The 23,967-nt window shown below is 30.1% G+C and overlaps 4 protein-coding genes across 4 annotated transcripts; all 4 read right to left on the bottom strand.

The window, feature by feature from the left end:
* Positions 1-386: 386 nt before the first annotated feature.
* Positions 387-4,984, bottom strand: LOC137811634 (putative ubiquitin-conjugating enzyme E2 38). The gene is made up of 6 exons (XM_068613437.1): positions 4,354-4,984; positions 2,614-3,120; positions 2,285-2,348; positions 1,869-2,008; positions 1,483-1,794; positions 387-946 (listed from the first exon to the last, which is right to left on the bottom strand). The coding sequence occupies exons 1-6, from the start codon at positions 4,408-4,410 to the stop codon at positions 611-613; spliced, it is 1,416 nt and encodes a 471-aa protein (XP_068469538.1). The 5' UTR covers positions 4,411-4,984; the 3' UTR covers positions 387-610.
* Positions 4,985-8,851: 3,867 nt separating this feature from the next.
* On the bottom strand, positions 8,852-11,590 carry LOC137809401 (uncharacterized). Its single transcript, XM_068610519.1, has 2 exons — positions 11,143-11,590; positions 8,852-9,480 (listed from the first exon to the last, which is right to left on the bottom strand). The coding sequence occupies exons 1-2, from the start codon at positions 11,588-11,590 to the stop codon at positions 8,852-8,854; spliced, it is 1,077 nt and encodes a 358-aa protein (XP_068466620.1).
* A 3,230-nt stretch (positions 11,591-14,820) lies between these two features.
* Positions 14,821-15,810, bottom strand: LOC137809400 (floral homeotic protein AGAMOUS-like). Its single transcript, XM_068610518.1, has one exon. It carries the CDS (start codon positions 15,808-15,810, stop codon positions 14,821-14,823), a length of 990 nt encoding a protein of 329 aa, XP_068466619.1.
* Positions 15,811-20,126: 4,316 nt separating this feature from the next.
* On the bottom strand, positions 20,127-23,466 carry LOC137809398 (uncharacterized). Its single transcript, XM_068610517.1, has 6 exons — positions 23,314-23,466; positions 22,462-22,977; positions 22,086-22,194; positions 21,567-21,638; positions 20,523-20,744; positions 20,127-20,167 (listed from the first exon to the last, which is right to left on the bottom strand). Exons 1-6 carry the CDS (start codon positions 23,464-23,466, stop codon positions 20,127-20,129), a joined length of 1,113 nt encoding a protein of 370 aa, XP_068466618.1.
* Positions 23,467-23,967: the final 501 nt, after the last annotated feature.

Below are 23,967 nucleotides of genomic sequence, written 5' to 3'. Positions count from 1 at the left end.
ATACTTCTCTCAATTAAGATCAACTAGACTCTCGAAAAAAATTGCTTACATAAACAGTAGTTAAATTCGAAATACACCTCAATTAAATATAAAGGACGAAACATATTTAGTACCAATTTCCATTTTCAAAAAATTTACTCATAACTGTATAGAGGTATCATTGAGAAAATAACTTAGAAAAACAATAACAACCAAATACTTTTGAAGAAATAGACAGAAAAATGAAAAAAAAAAAAAAAAAAAAACCTACTGTTTTAGAAAGAAGAATTGCACATTTGATCATAATATATATATACCATCCAATGCTTTACAGAGGATTTTGGTGTGATGTCCAACCAACCAACCGAGAATGAAAATTTGGGAAATATACCATCCACTCCACAAGATAATCTCAAAACTATTGACATTTTATTAAAGAAACATGCAAATTATAAGAAATAAATAACCATGTTTGGAAAGCTAGAGACTAGGATGTAAATCTTTACAACTAGGGGTTATATAATCAGCAACGAGGGTGGTCATGTGGGCCATAAAAATCACCACAAAAAGTATGAGAAAAAGGTATCCACTACTACACTCCATTCTCAGCATAAATAAATACTAAGGACATTCACACCTGGGTCAATGTTGTTGTGCCAGAAGACTCTATCTTGTAAACCTCTAAGTTTGCAGTAGCCACAGAAGACAAGTTATAAATCTCAAGAGATCGAAACTCATCACAGTCTGTGGAGCCATTTTTGGTGAAAAATGCAATAAGAGTATTCATCATCCTACTCACAGCTGACTGGAATTCCTTTTGGCCGTTAGCCGCAGTTGTAGAACTAATACTTGGAACTAGATTATGTACAACCGACCCAACCGGAGCCCCCTCCACGTATGATTTACATGCTGTCAGCAGGAAATATGCTCGGTTTCGGAAATGCCCTGCAACAAAATCCTCAAAGGGCTGCACCACAAGAAAGGTAAAGATACATGAGATCCATTATGATTTAGACAGTTTTCAGCCTCCACACACATCACATTCAGGTGTTTGAGTGTGTTCAAGAAAATAGCAGAGTAAGCTACAAATGACCAATGGTCAGCAAAAGCAATGAAACAGGTTGGAAAGTGAGAATTCAGAAATATTCTGCATTACTTTTTCTGCTCCTGTGGTATCCTCAACATTTTTTTCCTGCCCAGTAGTTTTAATTTTATGTTTTCTTCATGACACCCCTCCCCCCAACCCACCCCAGAACCAAGTTTTGTCTCTTCCTTACCATCCTACACAATCGTCCCCGTCCAATTTTCTGGTATCACTCTTGTATAAACTTTGAAAACAATTAAGCAAAACGGAAACAAGGTAACATTTTTTAATAAAAAATGAAAATATAAAAATTAAAACAGAAAATATTTTCTCAAAACAAACAGCCCTTAAGATATCAAACTATCAAGACAGAAGCTACCCCAATAATGCAGAATCAGATATTGTTCTAGTTTACAGACCTTTGGAGGTTTACGCAGGGTATACATCATTGTCTTCAAGGATAAAATAAATGTATTCTCATTGTACTCCTTAGATCTTCTTTGCCCCTCCGCACCAGGATATGTTGATATATATCCAGGCTCATTAAAGAAAGGCTTCTCGTTTAGAATTAGAGCTTGTATTGAAACCAATACTTGTAGCATGGTTGATTTTTCTGTAATCCAGTTCTCACTATTCTTACCATGCCAAGTTCCCAAAAGACTAAGGCAGACTTTTCCACATTGATATAAATTTGGATTTAGTCTTAGGCCACCTGAGTGGTAGTGAACTTTCTGCAGAAGACAATATGAGTTTACATAATACACAGCACAAGACACCAGACAAGTGAAACATTGATGATACATACCGGTGGAACTGCAGGATAGCAAGAAGGAAAGAGGCAATCAAAAAAGAAAAGACCATCATGATATGGGGTGCCTTGAGGTCCAATGATGACAACCCTTAGAAGCTCCATCTTTGATTCACTAACTCTCACAAAGATTGTGTCTGAAAATGAAAGCAAATTATCATAAAGAATAGTTTTGATTTCACCACAATGGTAAAAGGATGGATTATAAGAAAACAAGTTAAACGATGATTTACCTTTCTCCCAAAATAGATTTTAAGGATGGCAATTGTTATTTAAAAAAACTGGATAGAAAAAAATGCAATAGGAAGACACTTCAAATAACATATTTCTAGACAAAGCCACAACAGTAACAAATATCATCTTGCATATAAAGGATAAAGAATATCTTTGCTACAGAGAGAAAGAGATTTTACCAGGCAGATTTTCCTCTAAAATTTTCCATTCCTCCTGGATCTTTTTGGCCCAATTTTTAGGTTTCTGTATCATTTTAAAAAGCAATATTCTATTCCATCAGTTGATTAAAAGTATGGGAAATAGTGGGTAGACACCTAGAGAGATAAAAAGAGAAGTGTATGAATGATAGATGATATTATATGATAGGAAGAGAGAGATAGAGAGAAATATTTACTGTGAATGTGTTTGGAGTTATGAGATGTTCATGTATCATTAGTTCATAACTCTAAAAATATATGTCCTGCATATGCAACCTATCATTCAAAAATAGTTTCCCAATATTTATCACCTGTGACTCTGAAGTTCCCTCCTTATCATAGTGATGATCAGGAAAAGAATCAACAGTATCAAATTGCTTGAATTGTTGAAACTTCTGCATGACCGTATCATTAGTTTCATCCACCTTTCCCTTCGAACTAGATTCTGTACGGGGAAAGGCAACAGCTTGCTTGCATTCACTAGAAGAAATGTCCTTCAACCAAGGCAGGGATGCCTCCACCCCAGGAGGTAAATCCACACTGTCAAATTGATCCTGCATACTTGAATAATCATCTTCATAAATATCATCATTGTAACCAAAAGCATAATCAGCATCTTCATCTGCATCATCATCATCAATCATATCTGCATCATCATCAATCATATCCTCATCTTCTGGACATGAAATGTCAGAAGTGGAACCATTTTGATTGTTTGAATTCAGTGATCCCGAGGTAGAACTCTTGCAGAGATCACCACTCCCAGATGACTCTCCTACACTCATAGAATTTCCATGATCACTGATCAAAGCATCATCCTGCAAATGATTAAAAGTCAAAGGTCATGCTAAGCACGTGGGCTCATCACCAAGCAAAAGAGTCAGGATAACTTAATAGTTTTACACTGCCACATATTTCACCCTGTTCATTATCCCCCCAGCCACACACACACACCCTTTTTCACCCAATAAATGTTTTCTCTTCCAACCACAATCACGTCAAAAATAACCCATCATTTTGGAATAGCACAATATGATATGCAGGATTGACACAGGAAGTAACTTTGCATCAATGTAAAAATTAGTAAGCCCCCATGTCATAAGATCTCTGCCTATGTTGCAGGATGTAAGAACACTATTACTAAACTGCAGGCATACTTAAGATTCAGCCACAGATATTGATAGAGGCTATGAACTCAACTGTGATAGGGACTTAGGTATATTATAAGGTGCTTAAGTCTCGCATTGAGTAGTATGGGATGTTCTGTGAAGTTTGCAGATTGGTTCTCCTCCCTTGATATCTAGCTTTAAGGGGTGTTCCCTAGTGCTTGAGTGCTTATCAAACTCACTAATTTTAGGGGTTCAGTATAGGATCAACTAGTTGTTCAGTATAGGATCATACCCAGAATCATTTCTAAACCACAACCATGTACCAACTAGTTGTTCAGTATAGGATCATACCCAGAATGTGCAGGCATGTGTAAGTGGCCCTCAAACAAAAGACAGGGTTCATGCTTTTTCATAGCAGTAATATAAATATAATAACAAAATTTAACAGATACTTCCATACTCCAAAATCAAAAGCACTAACAAACACGTTTCCAAGTCAGTCTTTTGGCTATTTTCAAAGGTGATAGGCTGATGGTCGAATCCTTAGAAAAGGAAGTTTTATGGCATTTTAAGCATTGTCCCACCCACCCCCACATTAGTTAATTTCGCTACAAATTTAACGGCCATGTTTCAATTGTTTCAACACACCCGATGAGCCATAACGTGAAACGTAAAACAACAAAAAATCAAACCAGGAGAAAACAAAAAGAAAAAGAGGGTATAAAAAAACATATTTCATCAGAAGGAACACGAAAAAGCGCGAGTTTATAAAATTCCAACGATCAAGGAAGAAGATCATAAGCCCATAAAAAAACAAAACTTTACCCGTAATCTAATCAAGACAAACATGACTGATACAAACGATTGCACCAAATTCCAAACAAACAAAAAATATGAAAAAAAAAAAGAATCTTTTTTAGGAGAATTGTTATAAGGTGGTACCTGCTCCGGCTTTCGTTTCTTCATCCCAGAATTCTGGGGGTTTTCGTGAAGATCCATAGAATCAAAGGCTAAACTGATCCCCCACAACAGGAGCAGAGAGAGGTACCACCCAAGTGCAAACGAAAAGCCACTCCAACACTCCCAGAAAAGGGCTTATAATAGTACCAACTACTATAGATATTACTAGTATACTTGTACAGAACAAATGTTTGTTTAGGTTTAGGAAAAACATATAAATGTTCTTTTAGGTTTATAAAAAAATGCTAAAATGTTAAGAAAAATAAATCTTTTTCTATATACTCAATTTTATAATAGATAGTTTTTCAATGTATAAATCATATGTTTATATTTATGATAAATAATTTAAATTATGAATAAGAAAATTAAATTGTACCTATTGTTTAGAAAAAATAACGAATTTAAATTATAAGAAAGGCACAGTCAACAACAAATTTCTCGTTTCCTTAGTTGATGATTTACCGGATGCATTAGCAGGATCTACAGTTTTTTCAAAAATTGATTTACCTGCATGCAGGATAATCAAGTTCAAATGGAATCATCAACTTCCTCAAGATGCAACTTTGGGAGTTCTACTATGATTTGAAGAAATATCCTAGTTGCATTCTTGAGCACAAGAATATTGTTCTGGGAAGGCATTGTTATATTCTAAAATTTTGGAAATTTGATTAATACTATTGTTGGATTGTTAAAATTTAATTAGTAAAAAATGAAATTTAATTAGTTAGAGTTTAATTAGTTGAGATTTAATTAGTAGTTTTTGTCATTTATTATTTATATTTAGTTTGAATTTAATTAGCATTTTTATCACTTATTTCTATCATTTGTAATTTATAGTTTTCTATAAATAAGATTCAACTATATATGAAAAAAATATGTGTACCTTGTTTCCTTAAAAAAATATAATAAGTTAAATGCACACCTAATAAAATCTATATTTAATTATAATAAAAAAAATAATTAATATTCATGATTATGTTTTCTTTTTTAAAAATATAGTACTCAAATCTTGGTGGCAAATATTTATATAGTAAAAAAAATTACATATAAGGGTAGTATTTTCAAATGATTGAATTTTTTATAAATAGTGATAAGTTAGTATGATAATACTCTAATTTAAATATATAATTACGTAACAATTTCCTTTAAATTATCATTTATTTATTTATATTAGTATAATATGGTTATAAATAATTATTTTAGATTTAAATAAAATATTGTATTACATAAAAAAATCAAAATTATAATATATTACAAATCATATTTTTATTATTAAACTAACACTACTCTATTATAGTTAGGAGTGGCAAATGAGTATCCATTTTGACCTAACTCATCACTCACCTGTCAAAACCGACTAGAAGATTGATCCACTAAGGTTATATGGTCTTAAATTGGTAATTTGTCCCATCATAAAGTGCGTTGACAGACTGATGGGATGGTCTGCCACTTTTTAATTTTTCCTTTTTTGTGATTTTTGTGTTTTGGAAATTGATATCACTTTTTGGACAATAAAAATGTAAGAAAGAATAATAAAATTAAATCAAACTTTTATATTTTAATCAAATAAGATTTAATATCTAACAAAATAAAGTAAATATCAACAATAGTCTAATTAATCAAATGATATATAAAAAAGTTAATGTAAATAAAGTTGTATATAAAATACTGACCATACCAATTTTAATTTCAAAAGTATGAGATTTCTCTTTAAAAGTGACAAAGTTAAAGAATGACGGATTGACAGAGTAGTTGAAGATTGATTTATTTTTCTTTCCCGTATAATTCATTCTTCTTCATGTCAACAAGTTTAATTACAAATAATTTTAACTCAATTCCTCAATAAGAAAATTTCTAGATCATTTAAGAAAGAACATTATTCTTTGATGGACTTTGTCAAACAACCATATTAAAGAACTAAGGACGAGGAGTTTGATAGTTTTTATCCTTGTTTCTAGTTGTAGGTTATACTGTAATTTTTATCAATATATTAATTTCTAGAAATGATTTTTGCAATTAAAATTATAAAATCATGATTTGGTTAACTAGGTCAAACAAGTGTGAACAAAGTTAAAATGATTTACCAAATAATGTTTAAAAGGAGAACATAAATTAATGGAGTCAGATAACTACATCATCTTCTAACAATTAGGTTTTTAGCAGCTCATGACTTCACATTAACAAAAACTAAAAGAAAAACTATAAAAACTCGTACTACACAAATATTTTGATATGTCTAAGTGAATTAAGGTCTTCCTAGGATTAATAAGATTAATAGGGGTACTACTCTAGGGATACAATTTTCCAACCAATCAAGTTTAAAACAAAATCAAGCTAACAATACTATCCAATTCATGAAAAGCTAATATCAAGTTTCATTCAAGAATTTTATAAAAGTCAAAATTATCTAACAAAGAGTTCCATGAATAAAAATTTAAAATCTAAGATCAAAACCTATTCTAGATATAAATCTAATTTAGAATAAGATTTATGAGTAAAATTAAATATTTTAATCCATATCTATTTCTCCAAATTTGTTAGTTATCCATCTAACTTTTAGTTATTTTCCTCTCTTCCACTTCTTATTCTTGATATATTTTTCCTTTTTCTATCTTTCAAAAGAAAATTTGAATATCTCCCTTTAATTTCTCTTTTATGGCAAATATATTTGGTGTCTCATTTCCTTTGGTTATTTTAGTATAGATGGATAATTACTTTTAAAGTGAAATGTTATAAATGATTCTTGGTTGTCTTGATCGATATGACGAAACTACTACATATCTGGACAGTACACAACACATGGTTTAATTACTTCTGATGCAAAGATTTTTTCATGTGAACATTGACTAAAATCTCATCGCCTAGCTCGCTCGACTCAAGGCTAGGAGGTTGTGTATCGTCCAAGTTATATCGGTTATATGACCGATATGATCTTAATCAGTTATTTTCCCGATGTGAGGTAATCGGAAAAGTGATTGTTATTATTTAAATTTGTTGTGATATTATTATGAACATAAAAGTTATTGTTATTATTTAAATCTTTTGTGATATTATTCTGGTGAAAAAAGATAAATGGGAGGAGATCAACCAAAAAACTATATATATAGAGCATGACCCCAAAAAGTAAGATAAGTATTATTCTATTCATACATATTACACTGATATATTGTATGCTCTTATTGACTTGATTGTCGGAGTATTGTCAACAAGTTGAGTCTCTCTCATGTTGTTGTGACCTCAACACATTTAGGAAGTTTTCAATTATAATGAAATATCGAACACCATTATGAGGCAGGTCTTGCTTAAAAATTAATAATCCCTCTCGAATGCACACACAACACTCGACCGAGGAAACTCTTGCTTAAAAATTAACAATTATCCCCGAAAACACACACAATGCATTTCAAAAGACACGATTAAGGAAGTTTTGCCTAAAAAACGACAATTCCTCCCTATGCCCAAAAATTACTCCATTTCGACTAAGGAAGCTTTGCTCCAACGTGGCACTACAAAAAATTACTAAATAAAAATTAATTTAATTTTTTTTAATATATTGACTAAATTAAATACTATTTTAAAGACTAAAATATTATTCGTAACTAAAATGGTTTCTATTATGAATAAATTTATGAAATAATTTCTAAATTGGTATCTAAATTAGCTAGCTACTAATATTTTAAATTTTAAATTAGTCTCCAAAAAACTAATAGAGATTAACTTAGAATATAAAGTAGTAAGTAGTTAAAACCTTGGTAGCTAATTGTTAGATACCAATTTATAAACTATTTTATAAATTTTTATTAATAATAGAAACTACTTTAGATACCTATAATTTTTTTAGTTTATAAAATTGTCTCTAATTTAGTCAAGTAGTAACTAATTATTTTGGTCTTTACAATTAATTTTTATTTAATGATTTTCATCTGGTAATAATAATAACTTTTTCTTATCATTTTTATTTATTTATTATTATCATATTTTTTTGGTCTTATTTATCTTTCTTTTTCAAATTTTGCAAGAGTTTTAGAAATCTAATAATAAGTTATCTCGAATAAAATGAAAGGATCATTAGACAATATATAAGAAATAAGATTTTTCATAACTTTTTGATATAATATAATTTAACAAATGAGTGATGATATGTTGATAATTCTGTACCAAATTATAATTAAAAAAGAAATAATATTTTATTAAAATAGAGTAATTTTAGAATTATATTGATGAAATCATATTTGTAAGTGAAGTTTTCTAATATGTAATTTTGAAAGTAAAATTTATCTTTAACAATAGATAGAAGAAGTTGGTGATGGATACACAACAAAAAAATGTTAGAAGCCCATTGGTTTGAGTATATATAGAGAGAGAGAGAGAGCATAGTGAGATATATATAAGGTTTGAGTGGGTGGTGAGAAACCATGTATATGCTTCTGTTGAAAGGGAAGTGTTCAGAGAAGGAATAAAGATAGCTTGTAGAACTTATTCAGATTTTGTAGATTACCAGAAAGCAAGGAAGCACAGCTCTAGGGTTGAAAACAATGAGTTCTTCAATCTCTGAGAGGTCTCTCATTTTCTTTACCAAAGAATCAAACCCTGGATCAGACATTTCCTTAATCTCTTGTAGAGGATTATGGATTCTCCCAGCAATTACTCTGCACAGGATTACACATTTTCTGAGGGCAGATTTGTTGTTGGATGAAGAAATTGAATGAATGGCTTTTCCACTGGTAGAAGTGGTGCAAACCCCAAGTGCACCATGAAATGATTGTTGGTTGGAGGAAAAACCATGCTTGAGAATTTGACACACTCCACATTGGTCTAAAGTGCAAAGGGTAGAAGAAGAATGATTTGAAGCAATGGAACATGCTACTGTTGTGCCATGAAATCTCAATACCTCATTTCCATCAACAATGCATCTCGGGTGCTCCTTTTCTACCCTTTCTGCTTTCACCCTTACCATTTCCCTACATTCCTCATACCATGCAAACGTTTCTTTCTTGCTTTGGACTCTCAGAACACATTCAATTTGTTCTTCTTTATTTTCCATAAAGTTACCTTCACATATTTGTTCGATGATCTTGCTAGAGGAATCTTCTCTCTCAAGTTGGATCACTGAAAGAATTCCATGTTAAACTTTAGTATATATATACTTCTTTGCAGACAAATTATTATATTTGCAAGGTACTCATACTTTCACATCTATCAAAATTTATACGACTATCTTAATTACAATAACTTTTATTAATATTTAATTTAATAATTTAATTTAATATTTTATTAATACACAGAGTTGGTAAATGGAATTAAGAAAAAATGTGGATTTTCAAAATAATTTTTGTTATTTATAATTTAATGTTGCAGAGTCTTTTGTACTTACAAGGAAAAGGATACGTAAAGATAAGCGAGAAATATGAGGAAATTATAAATATATTGAAATGATAAATTAAACAATATTATAAAAGATTGCTATATAAATAGAAAAAATAAGTTTATCATGTGAATTAAAAAAAATTAAAATATTAGTTTTTCACAATTTATTGAGTAAATAATTATAACTTATTGACTGTTAAAAAAAATTCAAATTAAATTCTTAGAGTTTTGTCAACAAATTTTAACGCACATATTTCCATAAGCAACATATAAAATAATAAATTAATAAAATCTTCATAATCATTTTTTATAAATAAAATCACTAAAAACAATTCAATTAAAATTTTCATAACAATGCCAAAACATGCCACTTGGGACTTTTTTTTACTCAATATGTTAACTCGTTAAAAGCAGCTGGGGTTGACATGGTAAGGTTGTATGGACTGAAATTGATAATTCCTTGTGTCACTTTTTAACTTTTTTATTTATTTTGGATCTATTAATTTAGTTGTAGTCATTGATACAACTTTTTCGATAATAAAAATGCAAGAAAGAACAATAAAATGAAATCAAACTTTAATATTCTAATTAAAAAAATGTTAACAATCCTTCAACGAATCAAATGATATATAAAAAATTAATGTAAATAAAGTTTTATATAAAATATTATCACCAACAATTTTAATTCCAAAATCATAAGATTTCTCTCTGAAAGTGTTAAAAATAAAAAAAAGGGTAAGTTAGTGGATAAGCCAGCCGAGTCAATACGAACTAACGGGTTCAAAAGTTTGATTCACTCTACCTAAATGAGACGAGCTAGTGGATCGGTTTGTCAAATCCAACCTACTTTGTCGTCCCTATACACACTTAAAAAATCAAATTTAATTCCAAACTTAATTTCTTTTGTAATTAAATAAAAAAATAAACAAGTAATTAACTAGTAAAATATAAATATTCGAAAATAATTTTACTCATTTGCAATTTTAATAGTTTACAAAAATTTGGTGCTCTTTCATCTTTAGTGTTGGTACAACATAATGAGTTATGGAAAAAAAAAAACTCAGCAGAAACACATACAATGAAAAATCTAAAAGAAAACAAAATATACTATTACAGATAGAAATTACGACAAATCTAGAACTGGTCAAATCCATGTTTAAATGAAGGAGAAGCCTTTTACTTTGGTGAACCATAATTTCCTTTTTCACCCAAAACTAAGAAACCTAAACCGGATACATTCTCACGAGTTCAAAACCCTCTGTAAAGTCCCAAAAATCACATGAATATCTCCAAATGTTCCAAATATTCACACATAAAACTATATTATTAAATCGTCAAACTAGTGTAATATATTTATAAACACTTCAAACTCATTAATTTTCCTAGAAAAAGTAGTGATCTTACCTGAATGTAGATGGGCATTTTCTTGTTGTTCAACAGTGTGACTAGATTTGATTTTGTCTTCACGTTGACGATGACGTGTTGATATTGGGGGATGATGATTAGAATCTTTGACCACCTTTTTCTTTGAGAAAACATGACATTCATCACAATCAACACAAAGTGTTTTTGATGAAAGTATTGTTGCAGAAGGAGGCTCTTCTATACCATTCCCATCTTCATGGCCTTGAGAACTAGGATAACATGGACAAATCTTAATCTCACCACTTGATCTATCAAAGAAAATTTCATGGCTAACTTGGTTTTCTGACTGTCTCTTATTTCTCTCATCTCTCACACTCTTAGAATGTTTCTTTCTCTCATCTCTTCTACTTTCCTGCGGATCATGAACTTCTGATGAATGAGATTTGCAATGAAGTGATTTCTTCAGAACATGCCAAACCTCTGACATTCTCTTGATGTCTTCTTTCTCACATGTGAAACATTCATTACCTATATGTTTTTATCCTTTCCAACTGCTAAGGTAAGTGAAAATGAATCATTAATTTTTTGTGTGAATCACATAATATCAACCTGATTGTTTTCTTTGTTTGGAGCATTCACAAATGGGAGGAAATTCACGGAGTGCAAATTTTGTTAACAGTTCCAGCTTCCTATATAGAAAAACACAAATAGTTGTAACCTTCATTTATTTATTATTTAAACTGTAGAGATTTTCCTTTATTTGAAACAAATTATTTCTATATAATCATAAAATGAAATATTTGTTTTGGTTACACCATAAAAAGGAATATGGGTTCTTGAAAAAAAATAATTAAAAGTAATAAACTGATTTTACTTTTGTTATGCAATTATTGTGGAGAGAGAAAAAAATAAAAAAAGAATCATTCTTATGGACAGTTTATTAAGAAGAAAAAAGAAACCTTATAAGGTCTTTAAACTCAAACCCACTTGTGCTACTTTGTCACCCTACTTCTAAGCTGTGAAAGAGAGAAATTTCTTACTTCCAGGTTTTTTAATATTTTATTTATGAATTTTAAATTAATGATTCAAAATAGGTATGTAACAACGTAACTTTTCTTAAAAACAAAAACAGAAGCCGGACTCCTTCACAGTGCCATTTCCTTCTTTCACTCTCTCTTCATATTCTCTTTTTTTTCTCTCTCTTAATTTTCTCTCCCGATCTTCATCTATTTTAGAATCTCTGATCGGATCACGTTGTAGCTGGCAAGTTAAGGAACACGTCATCAATCTTGGTGGGGTCAGTTGAGAAGTTTAATCCTCTCAACTTATTCTATTATATACTGAATTTTTATTCTATTTGAATAATTTGCATTAGGCCCGTAAATCTTGAAGTTTATCCTGTGGGAAATAAAATTCTAAAAGTTGCTTGGAAAGCAAGCAATTGAAGTAAGAGAAACAAAATTTAATTTTTAATAACACCCTAGGATAGAAGATCTGAATGCGGAAGGAATGTGATCCCAATATTCAATTTTTTCTTGCAGGAATGTTGTGTATTTATATATTAGATTTTATTTTATATATTATTTAAATTTGTAAAAATATTATATTTTGATGGTTTAATATTTAAATGTTGTTTTTTTTATGTTAATTACGTTTTTTGAATGTTGTAGATCGTGTTTGCAATGATATTGTATGATGAAATGGTATGAAATTGAATTCATACATTTGGGATAATATATGGACTGATGTTTGTTGTGTATTAAGTATTGATGCCTATGTAGTAACAGAGATCTCCGAGCTTCATTGATGATCTAAGTCACATAGACTAAGATATCAGGTGGTGAGAAACTGATAGGGGAGTTCATGCGCACTGTGAGAAGCTGATGGGGGAGTTCATGCACGGCTTGGGTTGTATTGAACTTATCCTGATCCTTTCTATTGGATTCGCTGGTAATCTTTGGATCAGGTGTAAGTCTCTGGTAGGACTTACTTAATACGGGTCTTCCGGAAGACATTGTTTGTTGAATATTCTGAATGTGTAGATCCATGTGAGATCTATGTGATTGTTTTATTGTTGAGATTTGAAGAGGATTGAATAATTTGAGAAATTGACCATGTAACTTGGTTTTCTCTTTTGATTTAATTGTGTATATTATAAAATTCTATTTTCACTAGCTTACCCTTGCTTTTCTTATTTTGTTTGAACTGTGATGACTGTACTACGTACACAAGCAGGTGTTTGAGGATCTGAAGAGCTTTAGGGTGTTGATTTTGAAACTTATATTGTAAATATTTGTATTTTTATATGTCCTAATCATGTATTAGGAATGTTTTGAAAAACTTTATGCTTGTATAGAAATATGTAGAACTTGTATTGTAATAGTTAGATGTTATTTTCTAGAGTGTTATAGGTGCACCTTCAAAAAAAAATTCATCATAAGTTTTTTTTTATCAAGAATAGAACAAATAAAATTAAGTATTACCAATGTGATTCATATGTATTATTTATAGATTTTTTTAACCCTCTAATAATAAGGACAAATAACCACGCATATATTCAATTATAATTAAATACTTAATTAAAAATAACCAACAAATATATTCGCATATATTAATCCAAATAAGTTCAAGACTACATCATGTTTGGTAACTACAGAATTTGATAAAAAATAAAAATAAAAAAACGGTTATAGAGAACTTATTTTTTACTATTACAGTATCAAAGAAACTTTATAATTTTTGTGTTCTAGAACTCGCAAATTATCACGGTGTAAAACACCATCAAATCCCTTGTTTTTACATATTTTTTAAAAACATATATTTACTCTTTTACTTTCTTTGTAATCTTTAATTATATTCTTTATTTTTCATGTCTCTTTCTAATTTGTTTTTAATTACATCTTAAAGATAAGTTTGCATACATACTAGCTAGTTAATCTAAATAACTTATAAACTTAGGTTAGTAAATTAAAAAAATAAATTATTCTTAATTCATGAAAAAAATGCAAAAAATAGATGAAGGAATGAAGAAATAATAAAAAATTAGAAAAACTTAATCAAATTTTACTATTACTTCAATGAAAAAAAATTACGACTGATTAAAAATTATTATGAAATTTTCTACAAATTTTATTTTGGATTTGACTTGCCGGAATAATACTTTGTTGAATATCTTATAGAAAATTTCGTTGAAACTTATACATTTTTCATAAGAAAATTCGCTAAAATTTCTGAAAATTTTAACTTTGTAAAAAATATTTATCCTTCAACATATCACTGTGAATTTTTTACCTGGGAATTTTATATATAATAATCTACAGAAAAAATTAGCTGAAAATAAAATAAATTCTAGAAGTGTTAATTACATTAGCTAATACAACTTTATGCCTGTGTGACATCCAAATATACACAGAATTACTCAAGATGAAAATGATTAGTAAAATAATAACAAATACTTGTTATTATGTCTTTCTAATCAGTCTAAAAATAAATATTGCTCACTGATTTAAATGTAGGAATTCATTCTGCATATTTCACACAATTTAATTACAATAATCATTGTACCAAAATTCTCCAAACGAACAAATCAAAAAAATCTAAATACAAAATTATTGTGGTAACTCTTTTAAGCAAGAAGAGCCAAAAAAAAGAAGAAAAAACTAAAATCAGAAGAGACTATACTATAATAAAAAACATACATGTTTGAATGAATGGGACCTACTTCCTCCTGTGCATATAGTTTAAAAACTGAGGTTGAAGCATATTTGAATCATCATAGCCATTAGGGTCAAATCCCCGTGGTGGACCTGGTCGATTTGACAGGGTCTGGAATGTTGCATCGAACTGCAATTGAGAAGGAAGAGTTTGCAAAGCACCATTATTATATGCCTGCATTGTTTGCATATTTCCATTGTAATAACATGATGATGAGGAGTTTTGGTTTTTGTCTGATCCATTCTCCTGTTGTGTACCCATTTTGTGATCATCACTTGCACCAACTTGATTACCCCAATCCACAGTTCCATTTTTTTCCATCAATTGCCTAAAGTTTTGGCCCAGTTGAAACAAAGAAGGTACATTTTGGCTTAGATGAAATGGATAAAATGGTACTTGGCTGTTATCATTAGGAGGGAAAACCTGTGTCTGAGACATGTTCTGCATGAAATTGAGATGACTACCTAAATTTTGGGCCATGTAGGGAACACCTGCTTCATCTTTGACTAATTCTACTATTGCTTTCCCGTTTGAATCTTGCTTCAACATATTCATCCTTTGAGTACAAACATCAAGCTTAGAATCCAGAATGCTAACAAACATCCTCAACTGTTCCTCTCCAAGAGCATCGTAAGAGTCATCCCAGGTTGGGTACATGAGCTGGATCTTCCCTTTCTGCACTTTGGAAATATCACCTTCAATCCTTTTCATCCTTTCACTGAAATACTCTTCCACATCATACACCTTCGGACGCCTATCACTGGTGGTGTTCAGATATTTCTCGATCACACATTTTAACTTTCTTGGATCTTGTGGCCATATTTCAGGTTCATCAAGAAACTTTGATGCAAAGATAATTACACCAACATCCACCGAACAAAGAGTCGAAAACTCGTAAACTTTCTTCATCAATCCGTTCTTTCTCTTTTGAAATGTTGTCTTTCGAGCCTTCTCTTTTTCAATCAGATCCATAGGTATTCTTCCACGCCCCATTTTCTGCTATATACAATAAAGATTGCAAACCTTTAGTTCTACACAAAACTTATATACCCGAATAGTAATATACAATAAGATTCTGCAACAACAGAATTGTTTAACTTCAAAACTGTTTCTTTGCATCAAGAATTTCAAAGGTGTTAATCGTTTCAGATGACAGTGTTGAGTTGAAGATATAAAACAAAACAAGAACGATCCAATAAAACCAAAGTTTTCATACACATGCATAAAACATAAATAAATAACATTAACATTTAATGATTCAAAAAAAATTACTATTTCGTTAACATATAAATGTTCATACCTCTTTGATCTTCCTTTTCCGTTTGTGCGTAATCGTTTTCCTTTTGACAAAAGTCTGATTTGTATTATCTCTTGAGCTTTTGTGGTTTTCTTCAGTTCATACACATATATAGCATGAGAGCACAATGAGGGCTGTCCAAATCTGTGATTATATAATATTCGAGATTTTAATTTCCTTTTTAATCATTCATTTTTTTTTATCGCTTTTGATTACTGTTAGATTATCCCTAATTAATTCCAAAAATCTAAACCATTATATTGCAGAATCCGGACATTAAATACATTTTTATTATTTTCTTTATAAAAAATTAAATACATTTCATGACTTAAATCTTTTAAACTTAATTCATGGTTTCTTTATCTGGTAAGTAAAATATTTAGAATGATTCTAATCATTGACATTGGCTAATAAATATATTAACAAAGTGAATTTTGAGAAATAATATTGATGAAAACTTTTATTACTTCACAAAATCATCTTTATATGTGAGATAACAAATTGTCCTCGTGTATCATTAAATATCTTTCAATTCAATCATATTTTTTCAAAATTCACCATTATTTCTTTCAATTCAATTATATATTATTTTGATTAAAACAAAATCAATATAAAAATATATTTTTCAAAATATACTAAAAAATTAAAATTATTTTATATCTTTATTATTGTTATTAATTTTAACAATTTTTTACATAAATTATCATAATAATATTAAATTATAATTTAATGAGTGGATCAACAAAAATTATTTTCAAAACAAAGTTATAAACAATATAATATTTGATAAAAAATACATAAATGTAAATATATGTATATGTGTATATATATATATATTGTTAATTTCTTATACTTTCAAAATATTATCAATAAAAAATTTAGTTAGTATCATTTAGAAATGAATTTATTTATTGTTAGGAAAAATGAGGCGACAATTGAATTTTCATACTTTTAACTATAAATATAAAATATATTATTTTAATTCAGTCGACGTAGAGAAATTAAATTACATAAAAAATAGATTTAATAAGAAAAGTATTTTTAACTAAGTAAGTAGGTGTATTTGGTTATATGAATTTTAAAATATCTTTTATAAAAATTATACTATTCAATTAAGCTTTTACTTAGATTTAGGATCTAATGGTGTTTTTTTAGACTATACAAAAAAAATACCGTGTGGTTAAAGATAATTAGATTTTTTTTTAAAACAACAAAATACGTTTATATTTGATTAAGATGTCTTTCTTTGTAAAATAATTCCTTATAATCAAGATCACAATAGGTTGGATTTCATTATATATCATTCTTGTCTTTCGAATAAAAATTTATATCAATCTTTCCTTTTTGGTATAAAATTTGTAGGTATTGTTTGATTATATCATTCTTCTCTTTCAAATAAAATTATATCAATTTTTTGGTATAATTTTTCTGTCTTAGATTTATTTTTTTAGTGATAAACATGTTTTTATTTATACCATCCTCCATTTAAATATTTATTCAATACTTTTCTACAATTATTTAAAATTAAATAAAAATATTATTGAGAATAACATGTGATTTTCTTCATAGTGTTAAATGAATATAAAATAATTATAATAATAGTATAAATTTTAAAATAAAGTATCAATTAAATTGAGAATGACTTCATAATTTAAAACAATAACAGAATGAAGAAATAGAAATACTTTTTTTAATGGAATGCGTGTGCTGATAAGCTAGCTAATTTAAGTATATATCGTTTTTGTTAACATATGAGTTTTGGTCTAGTTCTCCCGTATTTTTGTATTTTTTTTATTTAATAATACTTTTTTCATGTGATGGTAAATGATTGTTGTTACTTGAGGTGTCAGTGTAAGTAAGATCTTAAGTTGCATAGTGATGCCTAACATAAAAGCTTTTATTTTAAAAAAAAAGTTAACTAATTTAAGATTTATTCATAAAGAATTATTTAATTGGTATAATAGGCTTCCATCTAGTTTGTTCTTATAATTATTTATGAATAAGTATAGTTTACTTATGTATCGTTTTTGTAAATATACGAGTTTTGGTCTAGTTTCATAATATTTTTTTTGTATTCTTTTTTTAGTAATACTTTTTCCATGTGATATATGATGACAAATGATTATTGTTAAGTACCTGAGATGTCAAATTGCATAAAAATATCTTACCTAAAAACTTTTATAAAAAATATATATATAAATATTCATATTTATAAATAGATAAATTTAAAAAGTCGGTTATTATTTGTAGTAATATTTAATCAATTCAAATATTTTTTTCCGTCAATATCAAAACTGGTTTTGGATAATACTCTCAAATATAAGTTTATTCTTCTTCTTATTTATGCGAAATTTTAATTAAATTAATATATTTCATTTTCAATATTTTTATAGTAAAGATCATAGTTCTTAATGAGAAAACTTAATTATTTTTCTTTCAACGAATCTTGTTTTTTTTTTTTGGCTATTGCTATTTTGAATGTTTTCTGAAAGTTCACGAAAATGTTTCAAATTTCATAAATTTATAAAGATATTTCAAAATTTTAATTTTTAATATGTAAATTTATTCCTATACAAACTACAAAATCATAATCACAATGCTTTTAAAATAGTTGATAAATCATACCTGCGATTTTTTTAAATATGAAAATTTCTTTTATGTGAAAAATATTTTTTTGAATGTGAATCGAACATAGGCATAAGCAACAATCGAGTCAGATTATATTCTGACTCAATTTCACCAGTTCAGCTTATTTAAAATTCATACAGATTATTTTAGTTTTGAACAAGTAAAATATAGATCGTGAAAAAGATACATGGAATGATTTTAATAATTTTTAAAGAATATTTGTGTGATTTGATCATATTAAAATTGAAATTGAATATTTGTGTATATATTACTAAAATTTAAGAAAAATTATTCACATTTTAATGAAATTGAAAATAGATCAAGGAGGATGGAAAAGGTAAAGAAAAAGAAAAAGAAAGAAGTGAAAAGGTTGTTTGAATCGAAGGAAAAATTAGTGAAAGTAAAGATAAAGTGTTAGTATATTTGATTGATAATAGAATAAATTTGATTCTATATTAATATATTTGAAAAATAATTAAATGTAAAAGAGAAGTTATTTAATTATTTTAAAAAATATATTTAATTATTTATTTTATTAAACAAATAAATAAATTATTAGTGAATAATTACATTTTTTTCTTTTTTTTTTATAAAAGTTCTCATGTTAGGCATCACAATGCAACTTGTCCTCTCAGCAAGGCTGACACCTCAAGTAACAACAATCATCTGCCATCACATGAAAAAGTATTATTAAAAAAAGAAAAAGAAAGAAAATACAAAAATATGGGGGACTAGACCAAAACCCACATGTTAACAAAAACGATACATAGGTAGACTATACCTATTCATAAAGAATTCTAAGAACAGACTAGATGGAAGTCTATTATACCAATGAAATGATTCTCTATGAATGAACCCTAAATTAGCCAACTTATCAGCACATGCATTCCCCTCCCGAAAAATATGAGTAACCCTAAACCTGATTGTCCCACAGTAATTAAGACAAGAATTTCATCGATTACGAAGCATCCACGGAACATTAGTCCTAGCAGTAAACGCAGCACAAACCAAGACCGAATCACATTCAAGCCAAACATTTGTAAGTCCCATCTTTTGAGTTTCCTCCATAGCATGTATAACTCCATAAAATTCAGCAACCAAAGCAGTCTGAACTTCAAGAAACCCTGAAAAAGCACCAATAAATTCTCCCATACGCCCACGAAAAATACCTCCACAAGAAGCAAGACCAGGATACCCCCTAGCAGCCCCATCCGTGTTAATTTTAACCCAACCTGGTGAAGGAAATTCCCATCTAACAGGAAGAGGACGAAGAACTTTCCCACTACGAGTCTTAATACCAAAAACTTAATCACGTTGAAATCCAACATATCATTCTTCATTGAAGCTTTAGACGAATTTCCCACTAGACAAGTTAAATCTTTAATTACCGAAATAGCCTTAGAAACTTCAATCTTTTCCTGAAATCTAGCATAATTCCTCATACGCCATATCATCCATATAGAAAAGGTTGTCATAGCAAGCTTAATCAATTTAACCAAAGGACTACCATCACTCTTAATAAAAGAAAGAAGATCATCCTTATTAGAGAAATGAGAAGTAAGAAAAATCTGGCGAACCCAACTCCAAATATGTAATGCAGTAGAACATTCAAAAAATAGATGTTGAATAGATTCTTCATGCTTTTCACAAAGCGTACACATAGAACATATATGCAAACCCTTATTCTGAATATGCTGATCCGTAGGAAGTCGCCCATGAAAAGTTTTCCAGAGTACTAGAGTTTTGGAAGGCGGAATAGATGAAGACCAAATGAACTTACCCCAATCACATGGAACTCCTGGTTCCAAGAAAAAAGTCCTAGTCGATTTAAGAGTGAAACGACCAGACTCATCTAGAGTCCAATTAGGAATATCTTGTTCCTCTCTAACCATGATATGATTAAAAAACTGCGGCATATGCTGTAAAGATAAGGGAATATTCCAATCATAACCTGACCAAAATTGAGAGACTGTATCTGGAATGCTAGCCCTATCAGATAACCCTGCAATATTTGCTAAAGAAGTAGTAGAACACCATTTATCATTCCAGAAATTAATAAAAGAACTTGTACCAACAGTCCAAGAAGTATAATCAAGTATGATAGAATAAAATTGCTTAATTCCAAGCCAAAGAGAGGAGGATCTATAAACCATTCTAAACTCGTATTTTGATTTAAGAACTCTGGCTTTCAAGAGTAAAGACCAAGGTTTGTTGCTATAAGCAAAGTTCCAAGCAAGCTTAAGAAGATATGCATTATTTTCATGATGAAGATTAATAATATTCAAGCCTCCATCCGCAAGAGGTGAACAAATTTTCGCCCAATTAACGGTAGCGATTCCTTTTTTCATAATATCACCAGTCCAAATAAAATTCCGACACCACTGCTCAACTTGCTTAATAAGTGAAACAGGCCATTTATACATATTAAAACTATAAGCTAGAAATCCAGTAATCACTGTATTGACCAGCTGGATCCGACCCATCATGCTAAGAGATTGACCTTTCCAAGATGCTAGCTTCAATTTGACTTTATCAGCCAAAGGTTGAAGAAACCGACACTTTGGAGCACCAACAAAGATAGGCACTCCTAAATAATTGAAAGGCAAACAACCATGACTACAAGAAAGAATATTTTGAATTTTGGTGACAAATCTTGGAGAATTATCCATGGTGAAGAAACTACTTTTAGAGTTATTAATATATTGACCAGAAAAATCACCATATGTTTTAAGAAAAGTACTCAAATTTCGAAGAGACTTAATATCCCCCCTACAAAAAATAAAAATGTCATCAGCATACAAAATATGAGAGGGAGTGAGATAACCTTTCGGACTAGCCATATTTAAAATCTTCTTATCATTCACAAGCTTAGAGATACCTCTACTAAGAACTTCCTCTGCAAGACAGAAAAGTAAAGGAGACAATGGATCACCTTGTCTTACACCTCGACTGCAGGGAAAAAAACCCACCAAACTACCACTTATTCTGATAGAAAGCATAGCTGAACGAAGAATTGTACTAATCCAACTGACAAACGAGGGGTGAAAACCAAAGCGTTTCAAAACTAATAATAAGAACTTCCAACTCAGAGTGTCAAAAGCCTTATGAATATCAACTTTGTAAGCCACATTACCTCCTCTAACCTTTTTAGAAAGCATGTTAATAGCTTCAGAAGCAATACCAATGCAATCCTGTATCTGTCTACCCTGCACAAACCCATATTGATTAGGAGAAATGATTATAGCAGCCACAAGAGCAAGCCTATCCGCCAATATCTTGGAAATAATTTTAAATTTGAAATTAGCAACAGCAATTGGCCTGTAATCTTTAATGGAATCAGCACCCTGAATCTTAGGAATAAGAGATACCACATTACTGTTCATTCCAGGGAGAACCCAATTTTGTTTAAAGAACTGTTGAACAGCATTACAAACATCTGTCCCAATAATTTCCTAGCAAGAATGATAGAAAACACCACCAAAACCATCAGGACCAGGAGCACTATTACCGTTAAGATTAAAAACAGCATTCTTGATTTCAGAAAAATCAGGACATTTAATCAACATCATATTCTCCTCAGAGGAAACCATCACAGGAATATAAGTACCAATAAAATCTTCCATATTATCAGTATCCAGAACATTAGAAATAGACTCAGCATAAAGATTTTTATAAAAGTCCAAAATATGATCCTCAATGATTTTAGGATCCTCCGTAACCTCATTATCAATCCGTAGACGATGAATCCCACTAGAATTATTTCTCCTTTTGACCATAGCATGGAAAAAAGCGGTATTACGATCTCCATCCTTGAACCATAACATCTTAGCCCTTTCTTTCCAAAACAAATATTGACAGTGAAGAGCATGATCAAGCTCCTCCTTAGCAATCTTTTCTTGACAAAGAAGCCCATCACTATCAGACAAACTAGCAGTCTCTAAGTTTTTTTGAATACCAAGGAGGATACCCTGCTTAAAAAGAACTGCATTGTGAACATTACCAAAAGAATTTTTATTCCAATCTCGAAGCTCAAGTTTCAACCTTTTTAACTTATGTTGCAAGATAAACATAGGACAACCAACAACCTTATTAGCCCAAGAATCATGAATAAGCTTCATACACGAAGTGTCCTGAAGCCACATAGAAAAGAAACGAAAAGTGTTAACCTTCCGCAAAGAATTACTAGCAAGACTAGCAAGAATAGGGGAATGATCAAAACAATTTTTAACAAGAACCTGACACACTCCATTACATAAAGCCCTATCCAGTTTTCTATGAATTCTATGCAACCCTCTCCTTCCGTTACACCAAGTATAACAAGACCCAGTAAAAGGCATACAAGAAAGGTCATTAGTGTTAATCCAGTCCAGGAATTCATTACAAGAAACCTGATTAGGAGCCACCCCCCCTTTACAGTCATCCGCCGAGAGCACAGCATTAAAATCTCCCAGAATACACCAAGGCCCTGTAAAGAAACTAAGATCCCTCCACAAAAATCGTCTAGACAAGTATGTGTTAGCACCATAAACACCTCCAAAGCTAAAACTTTTATCCTGTAGAAGACAAGTTACAGAGATAAATTGAGCATGAACCAAGAAATTTTGGACAAGATTAGGAACCGACAAACACCAAAGCTTAGCAACTTTATTAACAATAGGAGACGTAGCCACCAAATGCATATTAACAGATTTGAAAAGGACATCGAAAGCATTAGTGTACGGCATCATGGGTTCCGCAAGAAAAACCAGGAGAGGTTTATGTAGATTAAGTAAACTAAGCAACATCTCCACAGTTTTGTGGTTTCCCAATCCTCTGACATTCCAAAAAAATGAAGAGACCTTCATTGCGACGTTGTAGAGAGAACTGCCTTAGCAATTTTCCTGGATTTACCAGTCCCCTTAGGTGGTCTCCCTGGAATTCTTTTAGTGCGAACTGTTTCCTCCCCATTATCACTGTCAACATCCTCCATGTCATTAGAGTCAGCCCAAAATTTTGAAACAACCTGATTTTCAATATGATCAGAATTAATTCCAACAGTGGTAGGCGGAATAGTTGAAGCTCCCATATGAGAATCACCTCCCACATCTGTAGTTTCCAAAGCATCAAGAGAGGAAAAGTGATTTTGAAGGACCAACGATATTGCTTTAACATCCCCAATATATTTAGCCTTCTGAGGGGAGGTATGAGGCGACTGAGATGGTACAGTCACAATAGCAGAGACCTCC

Source organism: Phaseolus vulgaris, chromosome 2 (assembly GCF_000499845.2).
Source record: "Phaseolus vulgaris cultivar G19833 chromosome 2, P. vulgaris v2.0, whole genome shotgun sequence".
Lineage (NCBI taxonomy): Eukaryota > Viridiplantae > Streptophyta > Magnoliopsida > Fabales > Fabaceae > Phaseolus > Phaseolus vulgaris.
This window is presented reverse-complemented; position numbering and strand designations above follow the sequence as displayed.

What these genes read in the sequence shown, in the direction of transcription:
- LOC137809400 (XM_068610518.1), bottom strand. Translation starts at nt 15,810, where the DNA reads ATGGGGCGTGGAAGAATACCTATGGATCTGATTGAAAAAGAGAAGGCT.
- LOC137809401 (XM_068610519.1), bottom strand. Translation starts at nt 11,590, where the DNA reads ATGTCAGAGGTTTGGCATGTTCTGAAGAAATCACTTCATTGCAAATCT. An exon ending in AAATGCCCATCTACATTCAG is followed by an intron (nt 9,481 to 11,142) that starts GTAAGATCACTA and finishes GAATTCTTTCAG; the next exon opens with TGATCCAACTTGAGAGAGAA.
- LOC137811634 (XM_068613437.1), bottom strand. Translation starts at nt 4,410, where the DNA reads ATGGATCTTCACGAAAACCCCCAGAATTCTGGGATGAAGAAACGAAAG. An exon ending in AGAAACGAAAGCCGGAGCAG is followed by an intron (nt 3,121 to 4,353) that starts GTACCACCTTAT and finishes AATCATTTGCAG; the next exon opens with GATGATGCTTTGATCAGTGA. An exon ending in TTTAGAGGAAAATCTGCCTG is followed by an intron (nt 2,009 to 2,284) that starts GTAAAATCTCTT and finishes TTTCATTTTCAG; the next exon opens with ACACAATCTTTGTGAGAGTT.
- LOC137809398 (XM_068610517.1), bottom strand. Translation starts at nt 23,466, where the DNA reads ATGCCGTACACTAATGCTTTCGATGTCCTTTTCAAATCTGTTAATATG. An exon ending in TCTTATTCCTAAGATTCAGG is followed by an intron (nt 21,639 to 22,085) that starts GTGCTGATTCCA and finishes TCTGTCTTGCAG; the next exon opens with AGGAAGTTCTTAGTAGAGGT. An exon ending in AAATATGGCTAGTCCGAAAG is followed by an intron (nt 20,745 to 21,566) that starts GTTATCTCACTC and finishes CAAATATTGCAG; the next exon opens with GGTTATCTGATAGGGCTAGC.